Below are 20,536 nucleotides of genomic sequence, written 5' to 3' on the forward strand. Positions count from 1 at the left end.
GTTTTGAATATAAGTTAGATGCAGTTTAATAGACTAGTTTTAATATCACTCATGCAATAAAATTTCAGTTCATCTCATTGTTTCAATATGGACGGGTTATATCTGATTGTTTCACAAATATGGTTATGAATGGATGACCTCATAGAAGAGAAATACTTCATCAATCCCAGAGTATAGCTCTACACAGAAAAGCTAAAGGTAAAATATCAATATAACGGAATCAAGTTAAATAATATTAACTACTAATATATACAGGGCTAATTGATGGCTGGTATAAGCACTTAAGAATGAACAGAAGAGGAAAACTATTTACAGGAAGGAGTTATAGTGTTATCACCAGAGGAAGAAGGATCTCTTGTGACTACTGCTTTATCATCACTTTATTTTTAAGTCAGAAAAACATTTTCACATATTTGAACCAAAGTTTTCAGACTACGGGCTTCAGTCCCTGTGAGTAAACAGCTGACAATACTAGCTACCTCTGCACTGACAATCTCATGGGACTCCATATATAACCTGCATTAGAGCCTCATGAAATTCACTACTTGGGATTAGGATTTTCCCACAAAATTAGTCAGGGTGGTGCTCTTGTTTTTTTGTAATGCCATAGCGGTGGCAATCTGCTCGACAACAAATTGTAGCCTAAATGACAGATTAAGAGAGAACGACCTTGGTGATACTAAAATCCCTGGCTTGTTTTCACACTCCTCACTTAACCACAAAACTCCCTGTGGCATTTTATATTGTTTGTAGAGATTCTCACTCAAGCCCTAATGGTAGTAAAAATTCCTCTTGTAGGTTTGTCTCATGTGAAGCTCACTTTGTGGTATGGTAAAGAAGTCACGGGTCCAAATTGCCAAGGAGAATTTATTTCATAGGGGACAAATTCAAACAACTATAGCAACACTTTTTTTAGTTAACAGCAGGGTTCCAAGACTTCACAAAACACGCCGACTTTTTCTTTTTTTGCCTCATTCATCTGTCAAACAACAAACCACAGCCACACTTTTCAGGACACAACTGGTCTGCAGTACCTCTCTTCTTTCACCAGCTGAGGTTAATAACCTGCTGCTGACGTGTTGATATTTAATGAGTTGGTAAACCCACAACAGTAGTAAAAGTCCCCATTCTGGGGCTATAGGAATACAGTGTCCACAAACCCAACACATTGATTTATATAGCATTTGTTATCGACTTTCTATCCGTCTGAATGAACCAGATAAATCTTGACACATTACAACAATTTTCTTGCCTTTTGACCGTGTTGCTCTGGACTCAAACCAAGAGCAAGCGATCGTTATTGTAGCGTCTCCAAACGTCAGACAAGCGAAGCAGTCGTCCGTTTCACCCGATTACAGGTCGCTGCTAGTATAGATATGGTATCAAACAAGTCAGACGGAGTAGTGTGCTAATGTTTTGTTGGGAGTCACGGGCGGTTAAGGTGATGATGTTGTATTTTCTTGTCTTCTTTGCGTTCCAGTGAGCGGCGCACGCTCACGGCTGGCTCTGGATGTGCCTGCGCAGCTCCTGGGCTTTATCCCTCAGGTCGGGTCTGCTGTCGGACTGCAGCGTGGACAGAGAGCGCTGCAGCTGCTCCCGGCTCTTCACTGATATACAGTCCCACTGCTCGCTCTCTGTTCCGGTCACACAATGAATTAATGGCATATCAGTGAACAACAAACAAAAAATGAAAACTTGAGAATTGAAGATCTGCAGCCACATCTACTACTGTCACATTTCAAAACATTATGAAAATACTGTCAGATCATGCTTCCTAACATGTGAAAATATCCCCTTCCTGGTCGCTAACAGTTTGACCATCAACTATGCGAGTCAGATTCTATACAAAATTCAAGAAACTGAATTGAAGAAAAACGGCATCAACAAGCTTATTTCCTTAGCAGACATAAAAATCAAAGGGGAAACCCGGGTGAGGTGTAAGTCTTTGAGGCTACGACAGCCAACAGTGCTTTAAGAAAAAGATCTAAATTCAATCAGTGTGCAGGCAATGTTTTCATGTGTAAACTGTTGCTTCTTTTCAGTCAATAAATCAGAAGCCAATCAACTGAAGAAAATATAACTGTAATCTGAGCCATTCAAACATAAAACATCAAACTTGATGGTGATGTGAGTAAAGATCAGATTGTCTTTAAACTATCAGCATGATCACAAAATTACATTTTGGCTTAAATATTTCAATCCTGACTGACGTGTTGTCAGAAAACCTGATAGATCAAAATATTAGTTTTTCGATTGCCAAAGTACATAGTCATAAATCAGCCCGAGACAACAGGAAAAGTATTCAAACGAAGAGTAAACATTGAGACACTCACCTCCAGTTCTCTTAACTATCAGATCAACAACCGACAAGGCCTCCGTCCTCACCGAGGAGTAACTTTTATTTTCTGAGTACAATCAGCACAAACACAGAGGTTAAATGTCTGCAGATCACATCATCCAAAGTATTTTAACATCGTTAACCTCTTACCTAAAGGATATGTGAGGGCGGCACAGGTTTCTGTAAGGATCTGTGACAATGTACCGACATCCTCGCTGTCCTTCTCCAACAGCAATAACCTGCAAAGACCAAACGCAGAAACATCTGATAGTTTCTTTTTTTCTGTCAGGGTTGAACGATCATTGAGATAATTCGGCCGCTCTGCATTCTCCTCACCCCTGAAAGTAAGCCTTCATGGACTGCAGCACAGCCAGCTGGACCTTCCAGGTGCTCAGCTTGAGCTTCTCACACATCAGACTGCACACCTCCACCTGGAAACGAGCTGCGGGCAAACACAGGGTCACAACGTTATGTCATCAAGCAGCAACAGCTTTTTGTAAGAGCATCTTGACGCTGAAACTGTTCAAATGACAGGAGACGTGTCGAGTAAGCACACGATAACTCACCGTCTAAATAAGTGCACAATTCGCAAAGTGAATGTGGAACTCACCCTGGGTCTGTGTGTTTCTGGGCCAAGTCTTTCCAAGAGTGTCAAAAGCACACAGCACCGCTTCAGTCTGCAGCTCCCTCTCTTTCACATCTCCGTCGTCGTCGTCCTCCAGCGATCGCTGGGATGCCGCGCCGCTCTGTGGACAGCTCTGTCGAGTAATCGTGAGGACAAGCTCAGCACAGATGAAAGGATTGTTGATGTATTGGAACCTGACACAGAGTGGAGGCATCAGATAACGGGACGTCACCTTCTTAATGAGCGGGAACAGGATCTCGGCCACGTCACTAAAACGGTCTTCCTGACTGCTGTGGAGTACGTCTCCAGCACAACGCAGCGCGGCCATTTTGTACACCAAACTTTCCTTACGGCACTCCTTCAGCACCACCTCCAAAACCTGGGCGATGGTCGGCTGGCCGCTGCAGGGCTTCTGAAGCTCTGCACTGAAAGACAAGAGTGGGAACGGAGGCAAAAAAAAGGGTCAACTCACAGTAAATGGAAGTCACATTAAACCGCTCTGACCACGAAAATGTGCAAGACGCCTCACCTGCATTTAGACACAACTGACCCGATGGCTTTCAGCAGCTCCTCCTGAACAAACAAAATTATATGAAACCACAATTCAGTTTGCTGAAATCCTTAATCCCTGATACTTGGCGCTTTCTGGCCGTAATGGAAATCGTTACCTTGCCAGCCCAGGTGCGTCCAGAGAGTCCCTGCAATAAAGCCGTTAGCACCAAACCAAGGTGTGGCGCCACCAATGAGCCTGTCTGCTCCTTGGCAACAGTTGCCATGGCAGCTGCACCCTGAGCCTTCATCTTCCAGGACTGGGACTGCAGTGCTTTTTGTGTGATGGCGATCAATTCGGTCATGTAGAGTCTGATGCCCCCGAAGCTTCCTGACATCGAGGAAAAAGAAGGTGATCTTAGCAACAGCGTGCATGGGATTTGAGAACTGTCCTGTCCAGATGATATTTTGATCTGTATTTTAATAACTACACCTTTGATTGAACAAAAATTATGACAAAAGTCTTGTGTCTTAAAAGCTTTTGATTAAGCAACACACTGAACCAAAATAACAAACTATGTATGGATTATATATTAGTATTACTTTTGCTTTATTGGTGATGCTCACCTGGAACATTTTCCTGCCACACTTCAGTCCACAGTGTGGCATCATGGCTCTCTCCTTTCTCCTCGTCAGGACCTGGAGCCTGATGCATGCCCAAGAAAGCCAGCGGCAGAGCCACCCCTGCGTGGCCTTTCAGCACATCTGGGCTGTAGTGGCTGATGGCATGTACCGTCATTGCAGACGATGACTTGTACACAGGTTCTAAAGGGGGGAGGGAGAGAGAGGGTGAGCGGGAGAAATAGAGAAAGAGGGTGATCAGCGGAACGTGTGGTCTGATGGATTCAATGAAGTCAAGGCACAAACCTTTGTAACTTTCTACAAGATAGGTTTTATACAGTCTCACCTTCTTTCTCCAAGTACCAGGTGTTGAGCTTCAGTAGTAGTTTTTCTACGCTGCTGTCTCTCGCTGTCTGAAAGGGAAGAGAAATGAACCAATGCTTGAATGAGCAATAGTTTAAAAACACTAAAAATACCAATTAATGTAATTACTATAAAGATTTTATGAATGAATATTAGTGCTTACTCTGACTAAATGTCCTAAAGCAAAGGCAAATGCCTTCTGTACAACAGTGCTTCTGTCATGAACACCGTTCAGCAGGGCACTCATCAGTTTACCTGGAAAACAAACAAATATATTTGTCTGTGGTACCAATGCTGAGGGGGAAATTCAGTAAGAAGAGATTAGAGCTTGTGTTGTACCTGAGTATGGGGTGAGGTCTTGGGGACACTGCACGGTGAGGGAAACTATTACACTGGCGCAGCCACCCTATGGAAAATAGTCAGAACATGAAGGTGAGCTCATTAAACTGCAAAAAAGAATATATCAACACAAAACAAAGGCAAACCGTATGGAATCAGTTAGCGATACCTTTGTGCCCAGGCCAACTCCACTTTTGAGCAGCTCACAGAGCCGCGGGACGAGCTCTCCGAGCACAGAGACGTCAAGGTGCTGCAGACACTGAGCACAAGCACAAGGACTTTCTTTAAAAACACACCTCACTGACTTTTCTAATGGTTTGAAGACTGGGAAAGAACAGAAATCAAGGTTAAAAACTCAAAAGTATATTAATATAGCCTTACCATGTTAACAGTCTCCATCATTGGAGAGGATTTGGCAGCACTCAGCCTGGCAGCATCCATGGCACTCTGCAGAGGCAGAACAACAAGGAAAAAAAACCCTGTGTCACTGTGAAGTCTGACATAAGACAGATTTACTGCCACTGGCCTGAACAATGACAGCGGACATCACCTTTTCCTGCTCTGTAGCTCTGAGGCTGAGGTAGTTTAGGACCTGAGGCTCCAGGGTGCTGAGAGCCTCCAGCAAGGCCGGGATCAAACGGGAAGCGTGAGGCTTTAGCCTGGCACCAGCTGTCTTACTGATCTTCACCAAGGTCTGGATACTGACGGGTGAAAGGACAGGTTGAAGAATGAAAAGAGACAGCCATGGAGTCCAAACAGCTACTGTGGTGAGTCACAAAAAGCCGTTCATCTCAGAGTCTCATTTTAGAAACACGATGCAGCACATTCCTCATACACTGAGGGAGTCCAATAAATATAGATTTTTTTTTTTTAAGAGACTGAAAACCACAAACATGATCTTGGTTTCTAACTTAGTCAGAATCACTGCATAGAAAATTTTCTGGTAAAAATGTTTCGTTTTTGGTTTTTTTAAACACATAATTCACACTCATAATTTGCCTCAATATTACAAACTTGAGAGAATCGCCACACACAAACGCCACATTCCTGGGGGAGATATTACCTGAGTGCGCGAACCTCTGAGACACTACTAACGATGCCTTTTTCCAGCAGGGTGGGTAATATCACTGCCACAGTCCTCTGGGCTCCAGAACCCGAAGACTCACACATACGAGTGCACACCTGCACAGAAACACCGTGTGAGGGGAGACTACGCGCTATTTGGATAGGCAGACAGGCAGCAGATACAACTGAAGCAGTGTTGTGACAAACCTCCTTACCTTACTGAGTGTTTTCAGAGTCAAGTCAGCAGCCTTCCTCACAGACTCCTAAAACGAATTAAGTCAAAATATTAATCGAAGCATTTAAACCCATTGTAAGATTGTTATTTGTAATAGTTATACTGTAATAAAACATATGCTGTTTATTCAATATGGGATGGATATAAATGAATTCACCAATTTAAAGTGAAACTTTGTGAGCCTATGAAAAAAAAAAAAACATTACTGATTTGTGATAGTTGGTTTCTCACCTTGATGTCATCAAGCACTCTGAATAGTGTCTCCCATATTTCTGCCAGGTGATCGATTAGGTCGTCGGCCTGACGACCTCGAATCAGATCATTCAAAGCCAGACAGCTGAAAGTAAGGAACATTTTTTTTATAAACTATTTCAACAGCTTCGAGGTCACAGTTTAACAACTGTACAGCATTACATATTTTCAGTCGTCACCCTGGAATATTATACCGTTTTAACGACAACAGTTACTGTAAAAGGTATGATTCCCAGCCATTAAAGACCTCAACAGAAACATGGAATAAAACTTAATTGCCGTTTTATCTTATTATGCCAGGAAACCTTCCAGCCAACTGTACAGCACAGGAAGTGGACCTCTTTAAAAGCCAATCATTAAAAAGAGGTGAATGCAGGCAAACGCTTCCACCAAGGACAAATGGACTTCAAAAGTGAGTGAAAAGTACAGCAAGAAGCAATTGATCCTCACTGTAAAGGTTTTAAGAATAATACAAAATATATTACAACCAGTTAAGCATTCATTAAAATGTAACACTACACAGGTAGAGACCCTGGTTTTGAGCATCTGTTAAGTAGCCTCTCAAGCAGTGAATACAAATTTTTTGGGGAGAGTTTTATGATTAATGTGCATATATCCCTGTCGTACCTGGACTCGCGCACTCTCCATGTAGGACTAGTCAAGTTAGAAATGACATCCTGCAGGATCTCCTTCAGATATTTGTCCACCTGGATGAGATAAAACATACTTAATAGTGTTACAACTTCAAGATTTGTCTTAATACATAAAATATATGTACTATGCAAACCCCTACCAGAGTTTTATCAGTGACTAAGGCATCCCAGATGCTGGTCATGGCCTGACGAATGCTCAGGTTGGGATCAAACTGGTAGCGATACAGGCGAGGCACTAACTGGGGCAGGAAGGGAGCCAGCTGCTCCCCGGCTTTGGCCGCGATCATGTGAAAACCAAAAGCTGCTCCCTGAGTGGAGGAAAGAATATTACAAATTATTTGAGAGAGAACAGACCAAAGTCATGCAGTCATAAAGAGGCACTTGTCATAGATGTGGAGGTTTGAGCAGAATACCTTGCGCGAGTTCCACATGGCATGGTGATTGGCAAGGTTCATGAATTTGTATACGAGATCTGGTTGGTTTAGGTCGCTGGCTAATGAGCAGAGCTCCTTGTAAGTGGACAGGCCGTGACTGTAAAGAACCATCAGTTAATATCAGCCATATAAAACAGGTTACACAAACTGAACCTGCATAAAAATACAAAGATTTCAGATAATTTACTGTATTTTCTCTACATTGGTAACAGAAAATAGACTGATGATGGTGACATGACTTACCCATCAGGAGTTTTCCCTAAACCTTCTCCTTGGAAGACCTCTGTGTCTTCTGAAACAGCATGTTTCACTCTGCAAAGATGAGAAAGTATTTAACCTTCCCTTCAAATCTCAAAGTTTCTTCTGCAGCAAGGATGTCCATCAGTTGACCCTCTCCTACTGAATCAAAACCATTCGCTCACCGTTTGCCTGTCATGAGTGTTTCCACCAGAGTGGACACCAGTTCCTGCTGGTCACCCTCTCCTCCCATCTCATAGACGAGGCCCAGGCCTTTAGATGCCACATCCTGACTCAACTCTACAAGGAACAAATGATGAAGAAGCATGATGACTGTTGGTCTTGTAAAAAAAAAAAAAAAAAACATTGTGTAGGAGAAGTTGATAGGCTGGACTGAAATTTGATCTTACCATCCGGGTCTGAGAGAACAGAGATGAATGCTATTTGAATTTCCTTTAAATGGGACTGTAACAGACAAAAGTAGAGGTAAAACGTTTATTTAAAAAAAAAAAAAATCAAACAAAAGTGATTTGACAAACAAAGGAGTTTTTCATTCTGTGACAAAAAAAAATAAAAGCTGCCCTCTGTAACATACATTTTTTCTTGGTTATAAGGTCGGTTATAAGGTAAGATGTTGCACAATGAACAAAAAAAAAATTCAACAGTTACAGAATTATTTAAATAAAACACTAAAACTAGCTTCTAACAAACAAAACAACAGAATTTTCATTATAAATAATAACTCTCAAGCACATAATGCTCAGGTTGCCACTAATTAGACATTAAGTCTTCACATTCATGTTTATACCGACTGCACCAGATATGCACCTTGATTTCCTTGTGATGGCTGAGTCTCCTGACAAGTGAGAGCAGCCAGATGCAGGCCGCCTGTCGGACGTGGGGGTTCTGGCTGGGTATGTACTTGGACAGTACGGACTTGAGGACCCAAGGAACCACGTCATTGTTTTTCACGTCTGAAGGAAACAGAAAGAAGGTATGAATACCAGAATAACTACAATGCCCATTTTAAATCGTCTTAAAAAAGCATTTAATTTAAAGCATAACGACTCTTCCATGTAAATAAATTCAAGTTCATTTTACATACGCTCCCGTCCAAACGTATTGGAACAGTGAGAACGATGCTTTTATTTTTGGTGTGGACTAAAAACATCTCAGCTTTTATCTCAGAACAGTGAGAAAACATATTCGAACCCGTGACTGACAGGTGTGTTTGGTTGTCCGGGTGTGACCTATTGGTTAATCAAACAATAAATATCGCTGAATGTCTACGCTCAGTTTCAGGTTTGATATTGCAAACTGTTTATTTATACTTAGAGTTGTAACTGACATGGGAACCAGAGAACTGTGTGGGTGGAAACACAAGCAATTGTGAAGCTGAGAAAAGATGGAAAAATCAATCACATCTATTGCACAAACAACGGCCTGTACAACCGTTTGGAAAGTCCCGAAGAAGAAGGAACTCACTGGTGTACTAAAGTAACAGATGACAAACAGGTAGAGCAGAAAAAACCAGCAGGTGACAATAAAACTATTAGAGACATCGACAGCAGCCTGCAGAGAGCAGGAATGAAAGTATCACAATCTGCTATTCAACAAAGATTTCGTGTTCCGAGGTTTCACCAGAAAATTCAAACCATTAATTTACAACACAACAGGAAGTCCAGACTGGAATTTGGCAAGAACTATAGAACCAAGTCTCAGAAAATCTGGGACAAAGTTTATGGACTGATAACGATTAACTTTTACTGGTGACAAACAGGTTAAACGTTAGAGAAAGAAAAGATCTACTCATGATGCCAAATATACAAGCTCGTCTGTGATCATCTCATCTGTGTTGTGTATGATGGCCGCCGGCCAATAAACTCATCCACAGACACTTTATGCCTATCACTGAAGAAAGACGCCACCAAACTGATCGGGGGATCCTTCGTCATAAACCAGGATAATGACCAAAAACAGACTGCTAAAACCACAAAGGAGTTCATTGTGGGCAAGAGGATGACAGTTTTAGACTGGCCAGTCTTCAGACTCCATGTAGAATTGAATATTCATGCGTGATCCTCCAAAAAACAACAATTGAAAAACGCTGCAGTGGACGTCACAGAATAAGAAAGAAAAAGATTAGTGTGTCACTGGGTCTCAGGTTTGGTGCATTCATTGCAAGCAAAGGATTGAAACAAGTTTTATTTACTTTAATCTATTCCAAGTTAATCTGTTTCAATACATTTGCACACCAGAGAAATGGGTGAATTCAAACAAAATCTTCTCAACTGTGCATCAGATTGAGATGCAAGTACCTGGATATAAAAGCCAAGGTGTTGATGTTTTGTCTCATTTCAAATTTTTGTTTTTTACGTCAACTCCAAATGTTTTCAGTCTTCAGCAAAAATAAAGGACCTGGTCTTCCAACACTTCTGGAGGGGAGTGTATGTCTAAAATCCAACATGCAGCTGGTACATGAAAATTGACAGCATGCGTTTCACAATTAAATGCAAGTTATAATCTAACAAATCTTTTACTTAAAAACCAATAAAATGCCTTTGCATCAGCTCAAAGGAAGACATGTAATACATAAGCTTGATCTAGATTGGTTCATTTTCCAGAAATACAAAGTCCAACTTAAAGTACTCACACTGTGGTGGACTGTACTGGTCCTCTGTACAGGTCCATGGGTCTCTGGCAGCTCCAGAGCTGCTTCCTATCGCAGCACTGGTGATGGCTTCTCCAACTGTGAACTGTAGTTCCACTTGTTTGGCCTGAGAAAGTCAAAACAAGGGGGCAACAAAAAACACACATCAATAAGCCATACCATAACTTTCCTTTCAAAGAGCAGTTAGAACTGTCAGCATCCTGGTTAAAACTTTTTCTTTTTCTATCACAAGCTCGAATATGCAGCAGCAGTAGGGTGAGCCAAAGGAAGTGTAAATGTAGGTAGATAATCATAGCAGCCCGAGCTTTTAACATTGCTTCGATCTGCAATCGAGTTGGTTCATTTTTACCCGAGTGTGTAAAAACCCTGAAACTTCACAATCCCCCAAAAATGTTTTATACCTCCACAGAGTCCATGAGTCCCTGAAGCAGCTTTTTCTGGTGAGGGAAGTCTCCATCTCCCACTGGTAGGTAACCCAAGGTCATAATCGATCGTTCCTTCATCTGGAATTGCGTTCAGGTGAAAGACCAAATCATTTAGCTGAAGACCTTAGGATCATCATATGTAATGTAGAATATGCACTACTCATGAAGGCCTCAGCTCAGTAACTCGCGTCAGTCACAATTAGACTTCCAGGGTACCTTTGTGCTCTCCTTTCCCGAGGGGATCCGTGCCAACAGGTTTTCCACCATGGAGAGTTTGGTGAAGCCTTCACCATCAGGTGGGATGAGCAGGGAGCCATTTCGCCCAATCTCTCCCAGAGCGATACAGGCTGCCACAGTCAGCAGCGCGCTGCTGCTGTCCAGGAAGGAGCCTGAGGGCCACACAGAAACATAATTTGGGTCAGAATAAAATCTGTATTATTAACAAATATTGTTTTGTTGGAAGATAAACATATTTTTGTATTTGAACCAAGATTATAACATAGAGATACCAATACAATGTACTATTTTAATTACAAAACATGGTAAATACAGCCTGAAAAAGTCAAATACCAATTGTTTTAGTTGCCATGGCAACAAGTTCATCATCTTTCTGGGAGGCAATGCTCATTTGCTGCCCCGTCCCGTTTGTACGGTCGCAAGCTTTATTTCTACTCATGTTCCTTCCCACCATGTAGCCGAGAGCCAAGATGGCACCGTGCTGAGTCTCAGGACTCTGTGAATCGACAGAAACATTTTAGAAATTTCGTCAGGATGAAAATCCACTTTTTAATAAATATAAAAAACACTTTAAGCACTGCAAAAACAGTAAGAAGCATACATGGTTGTCTTTGGTGATTTTGACCAGGTTCTGCACAGCAGTCTGTAGCTCATTGCCAGTCATGGTGGAAACTACCAAAGCGTACAGCTGGGCTGCAAGTTCCCTCATGTCCTCCTTATTTGTGTTCATCAAGCTCTGGAGAAAAGGGTCCCATGTTACAGCAATTAACAAGGACATTGAAATACTTATTAGGAGTCCAGTTTTCACAGCCTAACTAGACAATGACTGCTTATTTAGTTGTTTTAGCATTTGTCTTCATGCCAAACTGGACACAGACTCATAAAACACACTACTTACTTTAATCCAGTCAATTTTACCAACGAATCTGGGAGCCAGCTTCTCCGGGCAGACAGATATCACCTCCAGTAAACAGTACATGACTGGGATTCCTGGTGAGAGTTTACAATGAACAATAAATTAAATGTCCATAAAAATTAAAAAGGCCTGTACTCATACACACAGCTTGATGAATACAAGTTGATTCTAACTGAACTCCTACAGAAGGTATAACCATGATTTACTGGCATTTCTCCCCGTTATATTCTTAGAGAAGGCATTGCATTTCTATTACTGCTCAAACACGAACTCCAAAAGCATTTAAACATTTGTTCACCTCCTACAGCAGAGAGCAGCTGTTGGAGAAGATCCATGTAGACATGTACAGGATTTGCCTCTGAGCCCTTTGACAATGACGGTGGCGGGTCAGAGGACAGCAGTGAGTGAACATAGCGGCCGATGGCAGGCGCGTCGTCTTGCATGTCCGACAAGCGTGTGGACATGGGTGTGGCACCAGCACTGTGGGCTAAGCACATCCTCAGGTAGAGCATGATCTGGAAAAAATAGAAATATATTTGCTTATGAGAAAAGGTACGATCAAGGTCCAAACATCGGTGTCACAAAGTCAGGATGGGAAAACAAAAAGGCATTCAATATCCAGAATAATGGATTAGAATCAATTCTTTACCTCTGCAAACGCAGATGGGTTGAAAGGAATTGTGGCAGTTCCAACAACACACTTAACTGGAGTCTTGATCCTTTGAGCTGCCTAATATTGAGAAGAGTAAGAACATTAAAAAAAAAATCTTTACTTCTTATAAGAACAAAGGTCACATTTTAATCTCGCTATCTTGCCATGTGCAGAACCTTACTTTTTCCTGGACATAGGCCACCATATCAGGGAAGGAGGGCATTGTCTTTGGTCCCTCTTTCTCTGAGCTCTTGGTAGAAAAGGCTCTCAGCACCTTCTGGGCCTCTCCAGACACCTCTTCCCTTCTACAAGACAGAAAGCCAAGATCATCTTTTCAAGACTCATTAATGCCAATAGTGTATTTTAGTTGAAATTTTTCTATCCCTGGAAGAACAATGATTTGGGTTTATGGAACCTACGGGTCTCCAGCAGCCAGCAGCAGCAAGTATCTGGATGGCACGTGATCAGAAGCAAACACGGTGCTGGCAAACTTCATGGCAACTTGACGGACTTGTACCTCCGGCTAAGCCAAAACAACAACAGGAAGGGTCTCATGTCATGTTCTTAAACTTTTCATTCATAAATCCAGTTCATTTAATGCACATTCACCTTTGTGATGTATGCAGCCACCAGAGCCTCCATTAGGTTGAGCAGTGCCCCCTGAAGGTTAGCATAAGCTCCAACCATCATGGACAAAGCCTCCTGAATGGCAAGACGGACGTCAGCCTCCTCCTAGAGAAGACAATACCACATTTTAATGAAGATGTGTACTCCTAAGGAATAAGTGTAAGAGGCAGGTCCTGTAATGAACTGATGCGTGCGGATTTCAGCACAATAAAGTGCGATCTCTCACATACCTTGCACATGGACTCAAAAAACTGCTGCACAAGTGCAATATCCTTCGTGAAAAGCTGTGGCATGCGACTAGAACAGAGAATATATGAATCATTGTTTGTTTTTACAGTAAAAACCAACTCGACAGCTATAAATATAAGCTTTGTATTTTTCTACCTGGACAGCTTTCCAACTGCAGAGTAGGCAACACAAAGCAGTTTAGGATCCTGTAAAGGTAAATATAGTTTAGTAAGATTCAATGAAACCCAAGTGTATGGAGGGAAGTTTCCATGCAGCCATTTGGAGTTTTACCTCTTTGTACTCATTGATAAGCTTGGTAAGACCATTAAGGAGCATAAGACCCAAAGGCTTATTCGTGTCAGGGCATCTAGAAAAGAACAAGAACAATATTTTTCAAATGCACTCCAAACATAGGAACTAGTTCTTGGCTGTACTGGAACAATGTAAATGTCTTACACCATGCAGATGTGATGCACAAACTGTAAGGTAAGGGACAGCAGTTTGTTGTTGGTGTTGGCTCCAAACAGACCGTCATACACAACCTTGAAAGAGAAGCAAACGGGTGAGAATGGTTGTATACCTCCTTCGGCTGTTATGTGATGGCCCACAAAATAGGGACAGGAAAACATAATTTATTGATTGCCTTGGGGAAATGACTTCTCTGCATTTAACCCATGGAAAACACAGTTAACAATAACTACACATGGATTGGAACTGTGGGCACAAGGTTCATCAGGGAGCCACAGCAGCAGCCTGTTGGCAATGGGATTTCGTTTTTCCCCACTGCTATAAAATAACTAGATGCGATATCAAAATTAAGCCATGACAGAAAGATCTTACCTGGATATTGGCAGGAAAACACTCTGCAGCTAGGCGTGACCGTAGAAGATGTGGCAAGATCTTCAGTTTGACTCTTGTGCTCACTGGCTCATGTTTTAGCTCCTGCTTCACACTGCCACCCTTCAAAATACACATAACAGAATATTTCAAAGTTACAAAACGATGAAGAACCACTACCTGCACAATTAATGTACGACTAATTAAATGCTAATCTTACAAACCTTTGTTTTCAGAGGAACATCTCCCAGATACACCTTGAACATCTTGTTGATGATTAGAGGATTATTCCAGTCAATGATGCTGGAAAATTAGAGGGAAAAAAATGATTGTGTAAAAAAAAAAAAAAACTAAGTTTAGATGTTCACTTTAAATAGACCCAGGTTATCAACTCATCTAAAGATGTACAGATCCTTTACTCCAACGTTTACCACAACATATTTACTGACTAGTTATTGTCAAAGTTACTGATCTAAAATGGGAGTGGATGAGCACAAGACTCGACAGCTGAAGGCATGAACTACCAACCTCTGTTTGCTCCTCAGCTCCAGGTCAGCTGCAGTGGCCACGCTGTGCCTCGTGTCACTGGATGCCACCACCAGGTGCACCACCGTTTCCACCTCCGGGACCTGCTTTGCCTCGATGAACTTTACTATACCCAGCTTACACTGTACAAAGTAAGCAACAAGAAGTTAGTAACTGGTGCTGAAGACACACACAACACTGAGCACGACCACCAACATTTAGATCCAAGCACTGTAGTGTCGCTAAAGGGCAGGGGCTCAATCGTAAACTGGAAATTGGTTTGAAAAGCTATGAAGGGATGCTCAAGAGACGACTAAAGATTGAGAATAAACTTCTAGAGACAGAGGCAAAATGATGCAACAACTTTGTAGAAATTTGTCATTTCATAACACTTTGGAAAACTTCAGAAGTTCAGATATACCATACCTGCTCCAGCTGCTCAGCGGTCCACTGGGATTCTCCAATCACCCTCTTGGCAGCATACACACTCATCCCTGGGGGAGGCTGGGGGAGACCCTGACCACTTGATGTCACTGATCCATCACCTCCCTGAGAAGAAGAGGGAGCCGGACGGGTCGGCGATTCATTCAGCACAAACCTAGACAAATGGAACAAAGCAACAGAAAGAAGAGAAGCTTGCACGCTGATTCGACTAAAGGGAAGTCATAGGTGACCCCTTGGTCATAATACTCGAAGGACATAGCAGGAGCGCACCCGTAAGGCATCAGCAAGACATCCAACATGAATTCCAGCAGCAGGTGCACCGTCTTCGGCCGCTCCGTTAGGTTAAACAGAGAAGCATTCTTGGAAGAGTCTGCAGGATACTTCATGTAGTAAAGTGCAGGAATCAACAAGTGCATCAAACTGAAAAAAAGGAAAGGGACGTTGGAAGACACAATCCATTTAGAAAGAAATTACATTAGTTGAAATAAAAAGAATTGGGTAATAGATGGTTGAGACAAACAATAACTAGCCTTTTCTTAAATTTTTTTAAAAATAAAACAACTTGTCTTCACTTAATGTTGGTTTAGTGGTAAATACTGTGCATGTGTCCACTCACCTGTCCTGCTGAGGCTGCGGCTTTCCTTCCATGGCAGTGAGAAGGGTTGGGGCCAGCTCACATTGTTTGCCCACCTCCAGACGAGGGTATCCCATTTTGATATAGATGATGGTGAAATTCTACAAATTTAGAAAAGAAAACAACTATTCTTATTCACAGAACTAGCTCAATTAAATGAACGAACATGACCACATAAACATCTAACCAATCCCATTTAATTATTTGACAGGATAAGACCGTACTAAAATGTTAAATTTATAATGACATCAACAAAAAACTACTCTGAATTCAAAATTTACTGAATAGAGCTATTTGCCCACATACTGGGTATCATGGTGACGCCCAGAAATTATCTTGAGAAAAAAAAAAAGAGAAAAGGACTTTATTTATAAATCCAGTTGACGGGGTGGCAGAAAAGTTAAAACGAGGTCAAGAATAGATTGTGATTTACACTTGATATTTTGGCCTCCACCATTGATCTATGATATTCTTACCGTAACAAAGGAAGCCGCTGAAGGGTCTTGGTACTGTACCAACAAGGTTTCCACTGGAAGCTGGATTTTGGGTCGGCTTTTTATCCTCTTATTCAAGTGGACCAATAACTCCATGACCTAGCAGATGAGTCGCGGTGTGAAAAGCAGTTACATAAAAAAGAAGCACAAACATTCAGGACAAAGAGAAAAGGAGCTTGACAGGCAAACGAAACTGAATCTGTATCAGAACAATACAATGAAATGTACTGATGTCATCGTTTAATAAAGAGGACTTTTTTTTTTATGGTTTAACTTAACAGAACAGACCCCAGAGTCTCTGTAATCTCTTGAAACATATAGATAAGCAACACCCTTCTTACTTTCTTTCGGACACCCTCCTGAACGCTGGACAGCTTGAGGAGAACTGGAGGCAGGAACTTGGAGATAATATCCTGCAGTTGATCATCTGTCTCTGCATGGCCCAGGCGGAGGAACACCCGTTCCAGTTGATCTGTCAAAACACAACCAACACCCTTCGTCAGCTGCATTGGTGGCAGTGGTCATCTCCTGATCCTATCACCATTATTCTGAGTGTCTCTCCACACCAGGGTGGGAATGGAACCCACGGGGTCTCTGCGACCACAGGCAGTACGAGCGACCTTCAGCTCAAAGAGCACAAAGAGAGGGCAAAGATTCAAAACGCACTCGCCTGCATGTAGCTCCAGTCTGGCTGAATAAACTGGTCCTGTCAGCGGTTGTGTTAGTGCAAAACCACCGGGCAGCCCTGCCTCATTTCTCCGGGCATGGCTCTCCGGGCAGCTAGCACAAACTGATAACACCACACACGCATTTAACCGCGTCTCCGTTAAAACTCCGGCTGTTAACTAGCCGTGACACCGTGCGCAGTTTATTCCAGTCACACTAAATATCCAGGCTGTAAACGCACAGAGTAAAAGTTTGCGGGCATTTCGAGGCGACGTGATAGTTTCATTTCGACCATGACTGGGCAAACGGCCTCCTGACGTTAGCTCCTGGAGCTAGCACTGGAGCTGAGCGACTAGCAGGCTCGTTTAATAGGGTTTTTAACGGGAAAAGACGCTTTTTCGTTCCCTCAAAAACACCCCAAGCCGTCGAGGTGGATAAGCTCTTTACAGATATGTTTTTTGACACCGGCATACGCAACGCTTTGTGAGAAATGGATCGTTAACGAGGCAGAAAGAAACTTACTGAGTTCATCCTGGGCAGCCATGTTTGCCGAGAGACATCAGCGACCCTCCCAGTTTAGGCTGAGTCACTGCAGGCTGCACTGCCACTCCTCGGCAAGCCTCTCCTCCTCCAAACACATGCACAACTCTCCTCTCCTCCTCCAAACACATGCACGCTGTCCAAAAACATAGTCCTGTAGCACGTGATGCACGACAGTCTGATCGCGTGTGTATAATTAAACTCAATTTTGTTCGCGGAGACTATTCTTTCATTTTGTAATCATGGTGTATGTGACCTCTTTAGTTCCCACTATCAACATTGTTGGAGCGTTTGCGTGGAATTTGCATGTTCTCCCTGTGCATGTTTACACGGTCATTCTAAGTCGGTGTGACAGCCTCTCTATGTTTGACCTGCCCAGGAAGAATTACTGGTCTCCTCATGTAAGCTGCAGTCACGTCCATCCATCCATCCATCTTCAACACTGTTTTATTATGTTCAGGGGGAGGTTGAACCTGCGGTACACTTTTAGCAAACATTGATTTTATGGAGATTTGCTCACGCAGAAGCATGAACATGATCCTTCTGAGTGCTATTGTGGTAATGTTTGATCAATTGAACAAGTCTAACCCCCATGTATGTACACCCCCCCCCCCCCCCCCCCCCTGAAGGTTTGCATCCATATCATACAGAAAAATTGTACTACCATATGCAACCCTATGCAGCTATTGTAGGTACCTAATACTTTGTTTGTAGAGTTATTCTAGTCAGATGGGGCCAGCATGGTCAGGGTTAGGGTTAAATCCTACACACATTGTCATCTCCAGTGTGTCTGTTTCTACTGAACAATTTTGTCATAACCAATGGTTATATAAATGATAGTTAAATACTTTAATTAGTTGTGTTTTGTTTTTTAATAGTTGCTTATGTCATTAGCAAACTTCAGTGGATACATAGATGGGGGTTAGAGTTGAATAATATGCCAAATATTGGTATTTCTCTCAAACAACCACATACATTCACATCAATTTAGGGCCATCAACAAACCTCACATGTATGTTTATAGACTGTGGGAGGAAACCAGAGTAGCCAGAAGAAATCCAAACACACACACACAGAGAACATGGAAACTTCACACAGAGAAGCCCGGCCAGTATTTGAGCCCAGACCATCTCACTGTGAGGCAAGAACACCAACCACTGCTCTACCCTGCAGTGGGTGTGAATGAATATCCCTTCAGTTAAATTGTTCTCAGACATCTGCTTCTGCAGTGTTGTTTTTACAGTGATGGAAATCAATAACATAACAACTCCTATGGGTCTGTTCACATTACTTTTACTTCATTTAAATGTTAATAACAGTTATTTTTACATGAATAAAGGAGGAATACCTACATTAAAATTTAACTATACCCACTGGAGGAATTCATTTAATCATTTTTCATTAGAAATAGATCACTTTCCACTTTATGTGATTAGTTTGATAATTTTGGAAACTAAGAAATACTGTATTGTGTCTCTTTACCATGTAAAAATAACTTTTAAGGTGCTTGTCTTTCTCTAAATAAAATATTGCTTTACTCACATCTAAATACTGGCATTTGTCTTGACTGTGTTAGGCACTGGAAGTTTGAGTAGGTTACTTGTTTGTATTTAAAAACAATCGTACATGAAATTACATTTGCTCTGTTTTACATGTCTTCCTGACTTTAAGCATTCATTAAAAGAAAACATTTCATCCAATAAAGATCATAATATGTTTTATGCAGGTTAGGGTCATTTATGACTGAGTCTATCTAAGATAACGAGGATGAATTGCACCTGAAAGACATGGAAAAATGCAGATTTATAAGAAATAAAATATGCCTTGGTTGTTTCTATGTTGATAAAGAAAAAAAGGTTTCATCTTATGTGCAGATGAAATGAAATATGAAGGATAACAGACCTTCACATGCACATCCTTAGAAATATCAGGATTTCATAAAAGCATCACATAAGCAAATTTATCTAGAATCTAGTGAGACAGTTAAAAAAAAAGTGAGCTTTCATATCATCCATCTTCCATATACAGTTTATAATGTTGTCTAATTTCGGCTCTCGGGGGTCACCAGTTCATCTCAAGGCAAACATTCATGAGCAATCAGCCACTCACACGTTTGTACCCACTGGTATGTAAAAGTCAACTTTTGACCCCAAAAAATTATTGCTAAAGGAATATAGTACCAAGAAAAATCCTGTGCAGCCACAGAGAGAGAATGTTCAGTCCAGATGTATGATGTGCGAGTGCAGCTAGTAACATTTCATTTCATTTGAGATTGTATTGTGACTTTTACCATCTGGCCACAGTGGCTCACTTGGTAGAGCAGTTTGTCTTCCAATCCCAAAATTGGTGGTTTGATCTCCCATACTCAGACTCTCCATGTGTTCAAGTGTCCTTGAGCAGCTGTGTGGGTAAATGCCAATAACGGAGACTGATGCAGAGGTGAAAATGTGCTTTATAGCCAGAGTGAAGTCAAGTTAATTTTCTTTATCTGCCAATGTTCCATCTGGTAAAGATTTGACATGAAAAGCATTGGTTTGCAGACTTATATCCAACAAACAACCCCAGATTGTACCTCTAAAAAACCTTGAAACCCTTCTCTGATCTTGGAGTCGCCTTATCTTAAAACTTTACAGTGAAGCCACGGGTCGACACATCCACTCCAAACACACAAATGTGCAAATGTTCAGAATAAAGACAATGTCTGGTTTCCACAAATCCATCTTCTCTATATTTTCATATGACTTATGGTTGCAGGGTGCTGGTGGTGTACACCCTGGACAGGTTGCCAGACCACGGCAGGACAAACATAATGAGACAGACAACCACACACAATCTCAAGCTGTGTTACCCTGAACTCCCACCCCCACCCCATACACAGAAAGAGGATGCATACATTGTTTGAACCCTCTATATTTTATTTGGGAAACACATAGGAATTGTGAGGGCATGCTGGTTATGCTGACAGCTATAAAATGATATGGAAAAATTA

The 20,536-nt window shown here is 41.8% G+C and overlaps 1 protein-coding gene across 1 annotated transcript; it reads right to left on the reverse strand.

Annotated features, from left to right (window-relative positions):
• Positions 1-363: 363 nt before the first annotated feature.
• Positions 364-17,585, reverse strand: ecpas (Ecm29 proteasome adaptor and scaffold). Its single transcript, XM_080463202.1, has 49 exons — positions 17,530-17,585; positions 16,683-16,813; positions 16,324-16,440; positions 15,830-15,948; positions 15,484-15,633; positions 15,196-15,367; positions 14,773-14,912; positions 14,469-14,547; positions 14,248-14,367; positions 13,864-13,949; positions 13,699-13,774; positions 13,564-13,613; positions 13,410-13,476; positions 13,162-13,284; positions 12,972-13,075; positions 12,734-12,857; positions 12,550-12,630; positions 12,199-12,415; positions 11,883-11,974; positions 11,586-11,720; positions 11,318-11,480; positions 10,964-11,136; positions 10,724-10,825; positions 10,305-10,428; positions 8,480-8,625; positions 8,062-8,116; positions 7,837-7,951; positions 7,658-7,726; positions 7,394-7,511; positions 7,121-7,288; positions 6,955-7,034; positions 6,307-6,412; positions 6,056-6,103; positions 5,839-5,957; positions 5,326-5,476; positions 5,157-5,222; positions 4,945-5,034; positions 4,776-4,842; positions 4,600-4,691; positions 4,420-4,486; positions 4,080-4,277; positions 3,632-3,843; positions 3,493-3,536; positions 3,196-3,388; positions 2,949-3,096; positions 2,675-2,780; positions 2,489-2,577; positions 2,334-2,405; positions 364-1,634 (listed from the first exon to the last, which is right to left on the reverse strand). The coding sequence occupies exons 1-49, from the start codon at positions 17,549-17,551 to the stop codon at positions 1,495-1,497; spliced, it is 5,526 nt and encodes a 1,841-aa protein (XP_080319328.1). The 5' UTR covers positions 17,552-17,585; the 3' UTR covers positions 364-1,494.
• Positions 17,586-20,536: the final 2,951 nt, after the last annotated feature.

This window comes from Lipophrys pholis (genome assembly GCF_963383615.2).
Source record: "Lipophrys pholis genome assembly, chromosome: 5".
NCBI lineage: Eukaryota > Metazoa > Chordata > Actinopteri > Blenniiformes > Blenniidae > Lipophrys > Lipophrys pholis.

Excerpts from the sequence above, each read along its gene's own strand:
- ecpas (XM_080463202.1), bottom strand. The coding sequence starts at position 17,551 with ATGGCTGCCCAGGATGAACTCA. Across the intron at positions 16,814-17,529 it reads GGCTGCCCAGGATGAACTCA|ATCAACTGGAACGGGTGTTC; the intron begins GTAAGTTTCTTT and ends GTGTTTTGACAG. Across the intron at positions 5,035-5,156 it reads TGATGGAGACTGTTAACATG|TGTCTGCAGCACCTTGACGT; the intron begins GTAAGGCTATAT and ends GCTTGTGCTCAG.